The sequence below is a fragment of the Cajanus cajan genome, chromosome 9 (assembly GCF_000230855.2).
Source record: "Cajanus cajan strain Asha chromosome 9, NIPB_CcT2T_4, whole genome shotgun sequence".
In the NCBI taxonomy this organism is placed as follows: domain Eukaryota; kingdom Viridiplantae; phylum Streptophyta; class Magnoliopsida; order Fabales; family Fabaceae; genus Cajanus; species Cajanus cajan.
The window spans coordinates 2378003-2394630 of NC_138525.1; the positions used below are offsets into that span (position 1 = coordinate 2378003).

At 29.9% G+C, this 16628-nt stretch overlaps 1 protein-coding gene across 1 annotated transcript; it reads right to left on the minus strand.

Annotated features, from left to right (window-relative positions):
• Positions 1 to 415: 415 nt before the first annotated feature.
• On the minus strand, positions 416 to 7556 carry LOC109818236 (dihydrolipoyllysine-residue succinyltransferase component of 2-oxoglutarate dehydrogenase complex 1, mitochondrial). The gene is made up of 15 exons (XM_020383672.3): positions 7398 to 7556; positions 7041 to 7136; positions 6869 to 6946; positions 6133 to 6190; positions 5996 to 6023; positions 5143 to 5204; positions 3746 to 3820; positions 3580 to 3635; positions 3419 to 3463; positions 3037 to 3294; positions 2858 to 2952; positions 1986 to 2076; positions 1791 to 1901; positions 1337 to 1531; positions 416 to 913 (listed from the first exon to the last, which is right to left on the minus strand). Exons 2-15 carry the CDS (start codon positions 7089 to 7091, stop codon positions 722 to 724), a joined length of 1395 nt encoding a protein of 464 aa, XP_020239261.1. The 5' UTR covers positions 7092 to 7136; positions 7398 to 7556; the 3' UTR covers positions 416 to 721.
• Between the last annotated feature and the right edge of the window lie 9072 nt (positions 7557 to 16628).

Here is a 16628-nt window from a genome sequence, read left to right on the forward strand (position 1 = left end):
GCACTACCAGCAAAAGCAGAGGTCCAGTTCGATCTCCCATGCCTTCTACAAATTTGAACCTGGGTAGACAGGTAGGCAGCTCCCACTAGTCTCACTGGAAATTAATTATCATCACCAGCATCAAAGAGATAGCAAGTAATTCTTAAATAAACAGTCCTTTGTTTCATTGTAATATTTTAGGGTGGCTCAAAACCAAAAAGGCTAAGAAACACTAATTTTTATGTGACATGTAGCACTTAGCACAGAAATTCTATAAAATAAAAAAAAAAAAAAAAAAAAAAAGTTACGGCAGTGTATTTATGCCAAAATTATTTGATTACATGTGTGCCATATTATACCTTCCCCACTTCCCTCTATCCTATCTGAATCAGGAAACCAAATGATGATATGTATATGAAAAAATATTGTAGCATAGTGCCATGAAAAGAAATCGCATTATTGCTTCAGGGACATTCCCTACATAATAGTTCATAGTTGTTTCATACAATTTCCGAGTCAAAAACTGTGAACCTCTTCATATTAAATGAGAGGATAGTGAGCAGAAAAAACACAAACATACTGAATTAATATCGAACAGAAATTGAGATATGGTCCTAAAGAGTTTGCTCATTACAGATTATAAATTACGGGATGCCGCAATTCAAAACCCAAACAAAAGGGTACCCATTATGGTATTTGAATTTTGAGATTTAATTTACTCCATTAAAATCAGAGATTCACTTCATATGTCAAGCAGAAGCCTGCGAGGATCCTCCACAATATCTTTGATGCGTCGCAGGAAGAACACAGCCTCTCTTCCATCTATAATTCTATGGTCATACGTTAGAGCAACGTACATCATTGGTCTTGGGACAATATTTCCTCCCACAACCGTTGGACGGCTCACTATGGAATGCATACCCAAGATTGCCGACTGCCAAAAAAATAACTGCATGAGTTTCCTTTCTAAATAATTAACTACATATTTTATTGTACAAAATTGTTCATAATTATTATGCAGCATTAAAGAAAGAATTATCCAACTTTAATTAGTAACTAATGGCAGGGCATAGATCAGGATATTTGGATTGATGCTTTGAATTACACTAATCCTTCGTGAAAACAAATTCCATTGAAGAGGTTACTGGAGACAAAAATAATGACCATTTTCAATGAATGACGAAAAATGCCAAAAATTACTAATATAGAAGGAAAGCAATCGATGATCAAGTACTATTATTTAGAAAGAGAACTAACTTCAATATATATATATATATATATATATATATATATATATATATCAAAGAATGTCTTAAAAATTAAAGAAAAATATAATTAACTCTATCTTAATCCAAACCTGAGGGGGATTGATAATAGGGGTACTCAAAAGGCTTCCATAAACACCACCATTGGATATTGTAAGAGTGCCTCCAGCCATCTCATCAATTGATAAAGATCCATCATTTGCTTTCTTGGCAAAAGCATTGATCTGTTTTTCTATATCAGCAAAGTTCATGGTATCAGCATTGCGGATAACCGGCACAACAAGACCCTGGGATGGCAATTGAGGATTAGAGTTTGTTAGAAAAACATGCATGTCAATAATTTTCATACCAACAAAAAATACAAATAAGATATATATATATATATATATATACACACACACTAGACTACTTGTTAATTAGGTCCATAGCCATGACAATAGTTGATGAAAGTACAAATGGCTAAGTTTCATTAAGAGTACATGATACGGGTTTCTCTTCGTAATAAAACCAAGTAAATGAGAAAAGGAAAAGGTGAATGATAACAACCTTTGGAGTACCAACAGCTATACTGATATCTATATAATCTCTGTATATAATATCATCCCCATCGATGACTGCATTCACAATTGGCTGATATTGGAGTGCATTGACAGCAGCCTAACATGGAGACCATAAAAAGTATGAGACGAAATAAAAAGAGAAAGCCCAGCTAGCCAGTACTTCAATAATTAGAAAACATACTTTAACAAAGCCAGACATAAGCCCTAATTTGACTCCATGCTTTTCAACAAAGGCGTCCTTATAATCAGCACGGAGCTTCATCAAATTAGTCCTATCATTAAGAGCAGACAAATTAAGGGAGAGAATAACAATTGCAATACACTGTATAAGGACTTGACAGGAAACACAACATCAAGAATCAAGAATTAAACACAAGGAGTCGCTCTTTTCTATTCTGTCAAGTCTACATGATAACTGAATTACATCCCCTCAAATGTCAATCCATTTAAAGCAAAAAATTCATCCATTAACAATTTTTTCATGGATGAATATCCATTTCATCCATAAAAGTAATGTTTTAAAAATTAAATAATTTTTAATGTTGAAATATTTTACTTTTTTTTTATAAGTCATTACATTCTTATATAGTCTTTTAAAATGCACAAGACTTTTCTTTCACGTCAAAACAATCTTTTAAAATCTCAATCCAATAAATACCTCACATTGTAATCCAATAAATTTTGAAAAAGTAAGGAATTAATCACTAACCATTCATAAAATTAAATCGATAGATTGGATCCAATCATTATTTATTTTTATTGTAATAAATGGATTGGATGGAATTATTTTTGGATAGATGATAGATAAATAGATTCATTTACCACCCCTGTCACGGACCAAGAAAATTAACAGAAATGACAAGAATTTCATATGTATTGTAGCTATGACAGATAAACCGTGGATTGAGGACTTCATTAAATTTAGACAATTGTTCCACTGGAACCATCACTGAATTACAAATAATAGTGAATATTTAAGCACACAGAAAAAAAAAAATACAGCTTGAGCAATATTCAAAGCTTTTGCTACAATTTAACAATCAAAAAACTCACATATCAACTTCATTGAAGGTTGTCAGCATAGCAAACGTGTTTTGGGAATCTTTCAGCCGTGTAGCAACTCGTTTCCGAAGCCTTGTCATAGGAACCTTTGATAACAATGGAAAACATCAAAACAACTTTCATGGTTACTAAATATAATTCAGGTAGGACTAAAAATCACAATGACTAACTCGTCTTTCTCTTTCTTTAGGAGGAAGCTGGGGCTCGGTGGGAGACTTCAGAGTGGAAGGAGGTGCTTTGGGCTTCTCTGTAGCAGGAGCAGTTTCAACTTTGGGTGCTTTCTTCTCCTCGGTAACCTTTTGGGTTGGCTTTGGAGCAGCTTTCTCAGAAGTAGTCTCAGATGGGGCAACGTGAGTTGCATCAGCAGACCTTGAAATGATTGCTATCTTATTACCTGGTTCAACAGTATCACCTTCGTTGGCTAGAAGCTGCAAATTATTAAATAGATCACACAAGCCAAATTTAATAAAGGAGAAAGAAAAGAGTAATAACTTTTATCATTTTGGGATGGTTTGAGAGGAGTAAAAACATTTTAAACCTATGAAACGGTACCTTGAGAATCACGCCTGACTCAGGACTTGAAACATCAATTGTCACCTAATTAAGGAATAATAATAAATAACAACATTAATTAATTAGAAATAAGAAAATAAATTGGAGTATAATCATCAAAAATCCTTCACAAACATTTGCATGTTGTTTTGACATAGCACCTTATCTGTTTCAATTTGAGCAATTGGCTCATCAACATTAACCCTGTCACCAGGCCCTGCTCCCATATATCAAATCAAAACATGACAGTCAAGCACCAATAATCAATAAAAACAACAATTCAAATACATGAAAACAAAATAATATACAAGAAGTTAGTAAACATACTCTTCAAAAATGTTGCTAGAGTTCCATCAGAAATAGATTCAGCCAGAGGTGGGACCACAACATCAACCGTATCACCTTTATCACAGAGATAAATAACATTTGCCATCTTAAAATCATTAGCAATCAAAAGCCAGAATAAAATAGGTTAATTAAACATAAATGCCACATAAATGGATGGTACACTAATCAAATGTTATCCTTCCCAGGAGGACTATGATGCATGGATACAATACAAGATATGATACATTTTAGATACATTTTTAAAAAAATTAGATTAAAAATATATTTATTAAATATAAACTAGAAATCACCTATATATCATCCAAAATAAGAATATTTTTTACTTTTTAAACATTACTAAAAATATAATAAAATTATAAATCATTTATTATTTCTTATAACAATATTATTTTTCATTAAAAATGATAAATAAAATAAATAAAACTATTGATTTCTTTTTAGCAAAGATTAATTTTTTATTTATATGATAATAAACTAACAATTAAAACACTAATCAATTATAATTTTTTCAACTACTAATATATGTTCAACGTATCAGATAATCTTGTTTGTATCCGATATTCCCGTAACAGATCGTATCCCATCTGTATCGGAATTTTTCACATTTTTTTTAAGCAAGATCATTACATATACTCATTAGCTACGTATCCTTGAGGTATCCTTTGGATATCGAAGCATATCCATATCAGGTACATATCTGATACAGATACAAGACAAAAAATGCTGTATCATTGCAGCAGAGCAGGAGGACAACCCTAGATCCTAGACTCTGACAAATAAAGTGAAACCAGAATTTAAAAGATTCACCAAATTCTTACATATAAGCTCAATTGACATAATACACAAAATATGGACAAGAACTTTTCAGTCATGTAGAAAGTAGAATGTATACTTTATGAAACTACAAAACCATGATGAAATCAATGACCCAAGGATTTTTCCTCATTCTAATTTCTTACCATGCTAAATCTTATTAGATGTTCTACCTTTTAAAACAAATAGAAGAAACAATGTATTCTATATTCCTTTATACTAAATCAAAATACAGTAGCTAAACATAAAATTTCAGAAATTACAGTCATGTAATAATCAACTCTTATATATTAAACACGAACTTCTATCTTGCGTAAAAATGTTTTTAGGGACTTTTCTTCAACGGGAGAGTTTGTAGAGATTTTTATAATCTCTTATCTAATTTGATTTTAATTTATCATAATTATTTAATTATGTATTAATTAAATACATATTATATGCAATAATTTATCATAACCATGGATTATCTCCTGCTTCAAAGAATTAAAAATTTTATGATATGCATGAGATGTATTAAGTTATTGTTCATGAACTACAGAAGTATAGGCATGTCAATATCTAACCACTATCTGAAGAAAATGAACGCCCCCATGCTCGCATGGTTGCCTCTGGATGAAAAACCACCCTGTATAGCAATAAGGCAATATCAGAACAGTATCAATGTGGATGAGAAATTGTAACTACTTTCCATTCCATCCACTCATTAGGGATCTGTCATTATTTCACCCAAAACTTCAAGTGAAAAAGGTCATCAACAAAGTCAGATCAAGTACAAATGAAGCTAGAAAATTACAGAAAATGCATGAGTTTCTCTGCATCCTTTTTTCTTAAGAAAATCTATGAGACGTCCAATGCCATTAATAACAACACTAAAATTAAATACTTGGTTTTTTATATGAAGTTAACCATGTAATATGGAAGTTTAGGTGCATTAGCTAGAATTAGCAACATACAAGAAAAAGAGTAAAATTTGCAGCTAAATAAAACAGAAAGAAGGCAAGGAAATATCATTACAACCAAATTTGTCATGACTCATGACTAAAATTAAGGATTTGATAGGCTAAGGCTTTGAAACAATTTCATATTTTTATTTTCTTATTATATATTTTATTACCAATTCATTTTTTCCTCCTGAAAATGAAAACATAAAAAGTTTGCACATAACTTAACTTTTGTCCTAAGTATCAGAATGTTGTTGAAGCTGCCAAACCTAATTCTAACATTCAAAGGGCTGGTTGGAGAGCTTGAGCTTATGTTTTCAAATGTGTTTGTTATTTTCATGGAGAAGATTAAAGAAAAGCAAAATGATTAACCAAGTATATCATTTTCCTATTTTTATAATTTTTTTTATAAATTAAATAGAATCCTAAAGCAATACTTAAATAAAGCCTAGGACTATAAAATGGTGTCACTAACCTCACAGGCTTTGAATTAATCCAGCATCCTGTCACAACAACAAAATTGAAGACGTAAATAGCACAATTGCAGAAATCATTTAAGTAATTAAATCAATAGCATCTAGAATATTTAAAATATAATGCATCCAATATTACCATGTGTCATATGAGAGAAGTTCCGGACAAATCCACATCCTCCTGAACGAAATGCAATCTGATAAAGATAATATAAAAAAAAAAAATAGAAGTAAGAAACATCAAAGGATGAGTAATAACATTGTAGGTATAAGTGGTCAATAAAATAAGCATGAAGTCTATATATCAATTTTAAGTGGCATACTTTACCAACATAATTGAGTAGAAAAGGAAATCCTTAACCTATCACATTGAATTTGAACAGACATGTGTGAATCCAATCACATTTGAACAAGACTTAAACACCACACATAAAAAAGGGTCATAAACAGAAAGAATGATGACCAATTACTTTGCAAACTACTGAAAATCCAGAAGCCATAGATGTAGGAAATATTTTTAACATGTAAAAAATTAAAAGTTAGAAAATGAAATGAAATACAGCACATAAGCATCTGCGTTTTTTAATGTTAAGAAAGATTTCTTTTCAAAAACAATTACAACCATTTAGCAAGATTAGTAACATGCCACCAAGGACACAACCCAATTGCACACTCTACTTGTGCAATTGTAATATGTTTTTAATCTCTAAAAATATAGAAATGTTTGTTTTCGGTACTCGAAAACGGAAATAGGGTCGGCACATGACACAGTAAATGAAGGGAAAAAACGAAAACAATTATATTTTGAGTGACTAAAAGTAAGCATTGCCGTATGTATAGAAATCGAGTACAAAAAAGAAAACTAAGACAAACACCTCTTTTTCCACAATGGAAGAAGCTCTAGCAGAAAGCGATGGACCAGACCGAATCTTCTGAACCGACTGGCCTAGCAACTGAAACAAATGCAAAACAAACATCAAGCTTCACTTAAATTTAAACATCAAATTGAAAATTCATCACAAACGATAAGAAAAACCGAGGTCTCACCCAAGGAGACGGGCTGCCAGAAGCAACCCTCCGCCTAATGACACCAAGCATGATTACGCTGTCGAGTATCTCTTCTTCTCCCTTCGGAATTCAAACCTAATTCGACACACAACAAATTCAATAAACAAAACCACAAACTGAGAAAGAGAAGCCATCAGAGTGAACGGCAAATGCATGCGTGGATAACGTATCGGATTCATTATGTTTCAACACAGAAACAGCGATAATAACAAGAAGGACAAACGTATTGCGATGTATAGTGATTAGATTTAAGAAATAGTGGAGGGGGAAAATGGAAATGATACTTAATCGGGAAGCGAACAGGGAAAAGGGGAATACGGAAGAAGAGAGAGGAACCTGAGAGGCAAACGCAGATCGAAAGGTAGGGTTGGAACGGAATCAAAGCAGATCGGCGCCTGCGAGTTTGTGAAGAACAATATTCTACTTTCCTTTCCTTTCTCTATAATTGCATTTTCATATTCAAATGTCTAATTTCCTCATTCCCTATCTTTGCGTCTAGAACTAGAATTTTCAAGGTCAAACTTCCCCTTTTTAAATTTATTTTAGATTAAATGATTTTCATAACAATTTTTTTTTTTGGACTGATGATGATTTTTATAACAATAAATAATTAAAAAAAGCTTAATGTATGATTGATTAAATAATAGTATAATATATATATATATATATATGATTAATATAAAAACTATTTTTTAATAAAAAGTTTAATTCAGGTAATTGAGTATTATACGAAAGTTATAATAAAGATATTTGGGTAGTAAAAGCATAAAGAACTAAATATTATTGTCCTCATACATTAAAAATAAAATAAAATAAAATAAAACAGATTATTGTCGAGTTCTTTTTTACTTAAATAATACTATTTTAAAAATATTTATCTAAATAGTAACTGTGTAAATTTATTTTCCAATTAACATTTTTTGTTGTTCACGTTCCAGAATGGGCCGTTATGATTCCAGAACGGGTTGTTTTGATTCCAGAACGAGATGTTCCAGATTAAAAAATAACACATGATAAATGGATCAAAACGGGTCGTTCCGGATTCAAAAAATGCACATAAGAAGTGGAACCAGAACGAGCCATTCTGAATCCGGAACAGGCCGTTCTGGCCTACAGATTCAGGCTTTTTTATTTTTATTTTCACTTATAAAATACCAAAATTCAGAGACTATCATCAAGTGATTAAATTTATTAAATATTAACATTATAAATATAACTAAATAAATTTATTAAAATTCATTACAACAATAAAGATTAATGGTGGAGTGACTAGGAGTGTGATAATAGGAACAATTTTTTACACGATTATGTTATTCTCTAATGTCCATCTTTGTTCTAATCCTGCTGGACTTTGACTGACCCTTGAAAGTTCTTTTGCGTTCTTTCATGAAAGAACGCAAAAGAACTTTCAAGGGTCAGTCAAAGTCCAGCAGGATTAGAACAAAGATGGACATTAGAGAATAACATAATCGTGTAAAAAATTGTTCCTATTATCACACTCCTAGTCACTCCACCATTAATCTTTATTATTGTAATGAATTTTAATAAATTTATTTAGTTATATTTATAATGTTAATATTCAATAAATTTAATCACTTGATGGTAGTCTCTTAGTTTTGGTATTTGATAAGTGAGATTCAGGGAAAAAAAAACCTGAATCTGTAGGCCAGAACCCGTTCCGGATTCAGAACGGCCCGTTCTGGTTCTACTTTTTATGTGCATTTTTTTGAATCTGGAACGGCCCGTTCTGAAATCAGAACGACCCGTTCAGTAAAAAGTGCTAGTTGGAAAAATAAATTTGCACAGTTACTATGTGGGTAAATATTTTTTAAAATAGTATTATTTGAGTAAAAAACTCACTATTGTCTATATATTTTTATTTTTTCCCACTTTTGAAAATATATACTATTATATTTTCTTAATTAACATTTTAAGTAAATAGAATATGCTAGAAACCACTATAGTAAATTTTGATTTCTCCCGGTGATATAAAAGTATAATGAGATATTATCTGATAATAACTGTTAAAATAATTCTTACCAATCAAAACAATTTTGAGACTCCAAAATTAACAGTTTGAAACGTCTATTTTTTTTAATTCATATATTTTTTTACCGATAAAACAGTCTGATATATAATATTAACTAAATCAATCATTTCTTATATTGTTCCTCTGCTTCCAATTAATCATATAATGTAAATAATATTTATTATTAGAGATAAAAATAAGTTAAATATTAAAGGGAATAGTGCATACTAAAAAAATTCTGTGGTAAAATAGTTTTATTAAGATAAATTGTGTAATGATCATGTAAGTTTTTACCCTTTATAGTTTAATAATTAGGTATTGAAAAATATAACTCTAATTACTTGTAGTTAACATATAAATAATCATTGAATATATATGTAGTAATATATTTATAAAAAGAAATTAGCATTCACTAAAATGATAAGTAAATCTCTTAACATAATTACAACTATGATTATACATGTATATAAATACAATAATTTAAAGTTGAAAACATAAACTTTAGTAGTAAGTCAAGTAACTATTACAACGTAATTACATAAGAGTAGTCCAAAATAACACTATCATCTTTTAGCATGGCTCTCAACATATACTCTTTGTCTAGCCTAATCATGTCCTCCTCTCATAACAAATATGATCATCTCAATCCATCCATAAGAAAACATGCAAGGGTAAGTTTAAATTCAAAATAAGCAACATAATATAGGAATAAATAAATTATCTAAATGAAGCAACTACATCAACAAACTCAACAATAACCTTAGCTAAATCCCAACATCATTAAGCACATCCATCACGATTCTTCTACTTAACAATTTACAACATGTCAACTCAACATATAGACAACTCAACATATAGACAACACAATACATACACAACTCGGTCTCATATCAATTAACAACACAATCCAAATTAACAACAAGGCAACATTTCAATTTACAATCCAACAATACAAATTCTCAACATAATCACTTAGCATATATACAACATAACCACTTAGCATATATACAACACAACATATTAACACCACAACATATGCATAACATAGTAACTATATGCATCATCACGCATTTCAATTAAAAGATCTCTTACAACACAAGTGAATAGTATAACAACCCTACCAAACTAACTTAACAGCGCAATCCTTTTGAGCTTGCTAGATCAACACCAAATTTGGATGAAAATCTACAACACAACATGATTTCTCGAATTTCATCACTCAAACTATGAAAGTTTAGTATTCATGTAAAGGATAAAATAATTTGGGTGTGAGCATACCACAACCTTAGCAGGCATAACTAAGCCTAATTTGGAATTAGCACATTGACTATCCTCTAATTATTGTTCCCTTTCTAGTACTTAGTTGGAGATTTTGGGCTCCAACCGTATACCTAATTGGTTTCAATTACTTTATACATGTATGATTTGACCTTGCCCCTATATGAATTTACATTTGATTACTTATAATTAATATAACTCGACCTATCCCTTATACTATTTTACGTTAATCATTTTATAATTAATATGGCTTGTCCTAGCCTCATACTATATTAACTAAGGATCTAAAAGAAATTCAACACTTTATTTTAAGAGTCAATTTCTCAATAAGGGTTTGAACAACTGGACTCGTAGAGTACCATAACATCATATCCTTACAATGAGATATTCATAATTTAAAACAATATATCTCCTCTACTTCTAAGACAATCAACATAACTCAACCTCATGCATTAAGTATTATCAACACAACTACTTTAACACTATGCAATATTCACCTTTACTACTTTCAAATCTTGTCCACTTAAATAGGGTTAGCATCACCAAATTAAAGAACTTCAAGGGTATTCATGCTCAACGCCCCTTAATCCACGTCGAGCATGACAAAGTCAAAGAGCACCCTTCTAACTCATGTCCAACGCTACCAATTCCTCCCCAACATTAGTGATACAGAGAGTCTCTAGTCTACATCAAATCTAATGCCTTGAAACTGCACTCAACGTAATGATAGTTTTGCACTTAGTAGGTTCATGTTTTGACTCAATCCACTTGAAACTCAGAAGATTACCAACATTTAACTCATGAAAATAGATATACACTTCACAAGCTTTTTAATTTTGACCAAAAAAACAGCATGCAACCAATATTTGACTAGAAATCATCAAGCTTCACCTTAACATGTTCAAGAACAACAAAAACCTACAACATAGAAGTTCTCCTTCACAATCACCAACATAGCCACAATTTTTAGTGAATTCAACCAATGTACAACTCAAACAATTCATCAAGAGCTCCAATATAAGATCCTTTACCTCAATTCACCAAGAAAAAGGAAGAAGGAAGAAAATGGAGTCTTCCAACCAACTCCACTTGGTTACCACAACCACTTTGATTCTCGGCTCTGAAGCTTTGAATCACCAACCAGCCACAAAATCCACTCTCAAGGGAAGGATGGAAGAAAATCTATGTATTCCAAAGAGAAGACGGTTCTCTTTCTAACTTTAAAAAAAAATTTATGAAGTTCACTTCTTAAGAAAAGATCTTATATATCCTCCCCTAATTGGTCAACTTGACCTTAGCATCAAACAACTCCTTAACAACAAAACTCATTAGGATTTTTAAGTTCTTAGAGCTTCACAATAATTAAACAACTAAACACAACATCAAATTAATTAGTACAATAAAAAAACTATTAATAAAATGCATGGTGTTACAAATTAAAGAATAAATAAAAGAGTTTTAAAGTAGTTGGTTCAAATGGTTTAACATTTGACTCCTTAATTAAAAGATCAAGATTTTATTTTTATCTTGAGCATGAAGCCGCAATCCCATAATATTTAGTTAGAAGAGAGATGAGATAATGAGATTTTATTAAAAAAAATTGTTTGATTCAATTTTTTAGAGGGGAATGGAGGAAAGTAACTTCCCTCTAATATTGAAAGATTTGGAGAAGAGAAATTTTAAAACATTTTTTAATATAATATTTAAAATATTTATACTTATATCTTTAAATTTAAAATTATAAGGATACAATCCCTTAAAAAAAAATATATATAAAGATGCAATGGTACATTGATTTTTAAAAATATCTTTACTCTTTTGAACCAAACAATTTTTGTAACTTCTCTATTCCCTTCTTTCCCTCCTTTGAACCACCAAAAAATCCTTTGTAGAGTTTTTTACAAAACTCACATTTGAAACCTTAAAATACCCCTTATATATAAATAAAAATAAAAAAAAACATACAGTATGTAACTTTATTGCACTGAAAAAAAAATTATACTAAGGACTCCAGTCTTTTTTGTAGATTATTTAGGAAAAATGATTAAAATTTGTTCTATTTTTTTAATAAGGAAAGAATCCTATTTTTAGAAATCAAAATAAACAAATTTGATTGATTCCAAAATCTGTAATTTGAAATAAATAAAGAGGTTTGCTTTGACCATTGAGAATAGATAATTTGTTTTCTTTATTTTTGTTTCTATATAATAATTTCCTAATTTCTAAGTTAAAAGACTAAATTTACTTTCATTCATACAAATGACTTATTGGTAAATATTTAATCTTATTTAAAAAATTATAATATACTATTTTTATTTGTTTGTTTCTTCCTAATATTTAGGTCCTCATATAAATTCTTTGAGCATTCAGAAAAACAAAATTATGCTTCTAAAATTTGAATTTTGTTGTGCATTTGTTCGACAAGAGAGAGAATATAATCAAACTTCTTAAAGTTTCTGACTTTATGCTGCTTTGTAGTCACCATCCAATTGAAGAGATTACCAAAGCTTCCCAAGCTCAATTTATGTTTGAATGAAAAGCGAGTTCCAAAAGATTTTATTTTATTTGCATGTTTTCTGTGTTACTGAGCTTTGATTATCATTGGAATGGACTTTTTGTATGACAGATGACAGATCTGCATAGTGTGGTGCATTCAATCATATTTAACTTGTGGTTACTTCTATTTTATTGGTTATTACATGCCCTCTTTTTGGTGCGTGTTTGAAAATAGAGTGAAGAATATCGACAAAAGCCAAAAATATTCCTGGTTCCTCCCTTTCTAGAAAATTAATTTGAAATTCATGTAAAGATAAAATATTCTCTTCGGAGGGAGAAGAAATAAAGTATTGGATCATAGAGATAACGAGACACGTTAATCTGACACGTTTACTAATAATGATGCAAACATTAAGATTCTCGTAACTTTCCAAATAACTGATTAGTACATGAATGCCGTTCACTGCCTCAAATTTTTAAGATTAAAACCACACAAGTTATTCAAATCTTCAATCAATGTTCTATAAGAAAACAAAACTATTACTAAACTCCAATTTTGATTTTAAAAAGAGAACACATCATTTTGAATCTTCTTCATTAAAAAGTAGTCTATAATTTTATTTTCAAGTTCACTAGTAATTTTTAAAATATTACATTTTTTTTTCATAAAAAGCGGTGGAACAAGACACTCTCAATTCTATTATCTATATACTGGGACCCTACAGAAAGGATGGTATGTTTACTAAAGTATCCCCTAACTCACAAACATTATCCCAATCCCAATCCCAATCCCAAGAAGCACACACAAAAGTATCTTCCTGAAACTGAACAAACCAGATAACTTCCCCCATGAGGTGCCTCCAGCTTCAATCTTCACTGCTACCCTTTCCTGCAAAACTCAAACTGAGGCACACTACCAAACTATTTCAGATTTCTACCCACAAACCTCAACGTGCCCAGCACTTCCCTTCAGTGAGTCCCCTAAGTACTAAGGCACTTCCACACTTAATGGTTGTTGCCCCAGCAAAATCCGGTGACTTATCCACCTTGCTCCCAATAAGGTCTATTATCTTTCTTTCCCTCATAATTCATATACAATATTAAATATCTCATACAGGCTAATGATATAGTTTCAGTGTGGTATATATAAATGTAAAATAATTCTCATTTGAAGTTAGTTTTTAAGACTTGTTAAAGTTCAAATTCATATTCTAAAATTATATTAGTGGATGTGATATGACTTTAATAGTATACGTAAGTTGAGAACAATTTTCACTTCATAAGAAGATTTTGTAAAATTAAATTATGTCACAACACAACCATTGTAGTTTAGTTTACTGCAATGTTTCAAGTCTTGAAGCCAGTTAACTCAAATCTTGTTTGTACGCATTGCAGTGCTGTGCTTGTATCGGCATACTTGATAGCAAATTTTGTGGTGCCGGGTTTCCTTACCAATTCTTTTGGATATGATAAGTCAAACGAAGAGCAAAAGGATGATGATGTAAATGCAATGGAAGATAGTTAGACAGACACTACTGCATGACATGGTTGTATGAATTTGTCTCTTGCTTGTATCTTCTAGACTTTGTAGCGATTACAGTTTTATGAAATCAAATTGTTCCTGCTTGCTCTTGCTTCGGTGAGATTATTACCCCAACACAAAATCATATCTTAATAGACTAAGTATATAGTCTATTCAATAAATATTAATCTATTGGGATAGATATTGTAAATCTAAGTCGACGGTATAATATATTGTTGATGTTTAATAATATACAGAAATTCTCTGTAGTAAGGGCATTTATCATCAGCAATTATATGTTTATCTATTAGTATCGAAAACTATACAAACAAGGCATCATATATCTTTATTCGTATTAAGATAGAGCATTATACATATTAATAGGAGAAAGAAGACACTTCATTACGTAAAACATTTTTTAATTGAAAAAGAGTGGATAGTTACATTTTTATTTGTTTTAACTTTTTATGAACACAATTTTTTTTTTCTTTCTATTTTATCCTTTAACCAATAATTTATGGAAGGGAATTGTAAGATAATTGGAGGATAAAAAACGTATGAAAAAATGTAGGAAACAAGAAGAAAAACTCCTTTATTTATTTTCATAGATATACAAGTGCATCATCCCATTAACATTCGAAATTATATTATTTAACATTTTTTTATAAAAACAATTTTGTTCTCTTTATATCTTTCTTTACGCTATTAACCATTTTATTTCACACTCTCCTATCTTCTATATATTTTTTTCAACATTATTCATATACAAATACAATCTCTCTAACATAAAATCACAATGTTTATATTAACTAATCGATGAGGACTATTACAAGGATTCTCTCTGGTCCTTTTATGAGTCAAACTAGGGATGTTGCTTAATCATCATGAAACTAATATAAAATGTCTTATGCATTAATTTTTTTTTTTTTTACAAAAATACCTTTAGTTACTAATCTTTTCTCTAAACTCAATAAATAATAGGTAAAATTTATTAATGTCTTGTTGAACAGTTCTTGCATTTGTAAAATTGTGTTTTGTGCTTGATACGATTCCATGGTGGTTACTGGTTGTTATGACACTCAGAGAAACAATTGAGGAAGGGTACTTTTAGTGTTTTGTTTTTTTTCCGTTGCATTGGTAACGGTCTAAAGAATTGGATTTACATGGGAGGGGGATATGGCAAATCTTATCAGTTAAAGATATTTCAGTAATTTTAGGATTTTGGGATCTGTCTAACTTTGTCCCATACATGGAGCATTTTTACAACTTTGTTGTCTCTTCATACACAACCATCGAATACAAGAATAATCTCTCTCGAAGTTTTAACAAACATATGAACATTTTCTACTATAACTAAAGATTTTTTCCTTTCAACCCAAGTTGACAATAAAAGAATTAAAGATAATAAAAACATGCCATTAATATTAAGAATAATTTTGAAAAGCACATGTACATTTAGAATAAATTTTATATTATTAATTAAATTAACTAATTTTCCTATAATTAACAAGACAAATTAGCTTAATATTTAATATCTATTTAGATATGATTTATTATTATTATTATTATTATTATTATATATTTATCAAGAACTTCACAATCATTCAACTTTAATCATTACGAGGAGTTGTTAGACATAATGAATAACCTTAAAGATAAGGTTGATCAACAATTAATTTTGGGCCGAGTTAACCCAAATTGATATAATTCATTATTTGTATTACTTAGACTTAAACCTGACCAGTAACTTATCGGTTTCGATAAGTTTTGATTTGAATCAGTCTTGATTTTATCAAATAATCTTTTACGGATAGAGATATATTAGATTTTAAATTATTTAATTGATCCAAATAAAATTTTATCCGATTTATTATCTCTTTCTTTTCAATTTTGTATTTTTTTATACATTCAACTATTATTTAATTTATTTAGAGTCAAAATGAATAAAATTATTTAAATTTCAAATAATTTAAATATTATAATAAAGTTTTTTTTAGGTACATGATAAAAAAGAATTACAAATTACACCTCAATTAGAGATTTTTTGTACATTAATAATAAAGATTAAAAATGAGTTAAAATAAGATTAATTTTTGGACATAAATAATAATTACGGTGAACTTTACTTTATTTAGACAATTAAGTTCGAATTACCGATAGATCTAAATATTCAAACGGTCCGAAATTAATTATTTTAAATCACATTTTTAACTCGTTTAAACCGGTAACCCGTTTACCTTTT

Excerpts from the sequence above, each read along its gene's own strand:
- LOC109818236 (XM_020383672.3), bottom strand. The coding sequence starts at position 7,091 with ATGCTTGGTGTCATTAGGCGGAGGGTTGCTTCTGGCAGCCCGTCTCCT. Across the intron at positions 6,191-6,868 it reads CTTCCATTGTGGAAAAAGAG|ATTGCATTTCGTTCAGGAGG; the intron begins GTGTTTGTCTTA and ends TATCTTTATCAG. Across the intron at positions 5,205-5,995 it reads ATTAATTCAAAGCCTGTGAG|GGTGGTTTTTCATCCAGAGG; the intron begins GTTAGTGACACC and ends ATTGCTATACAG.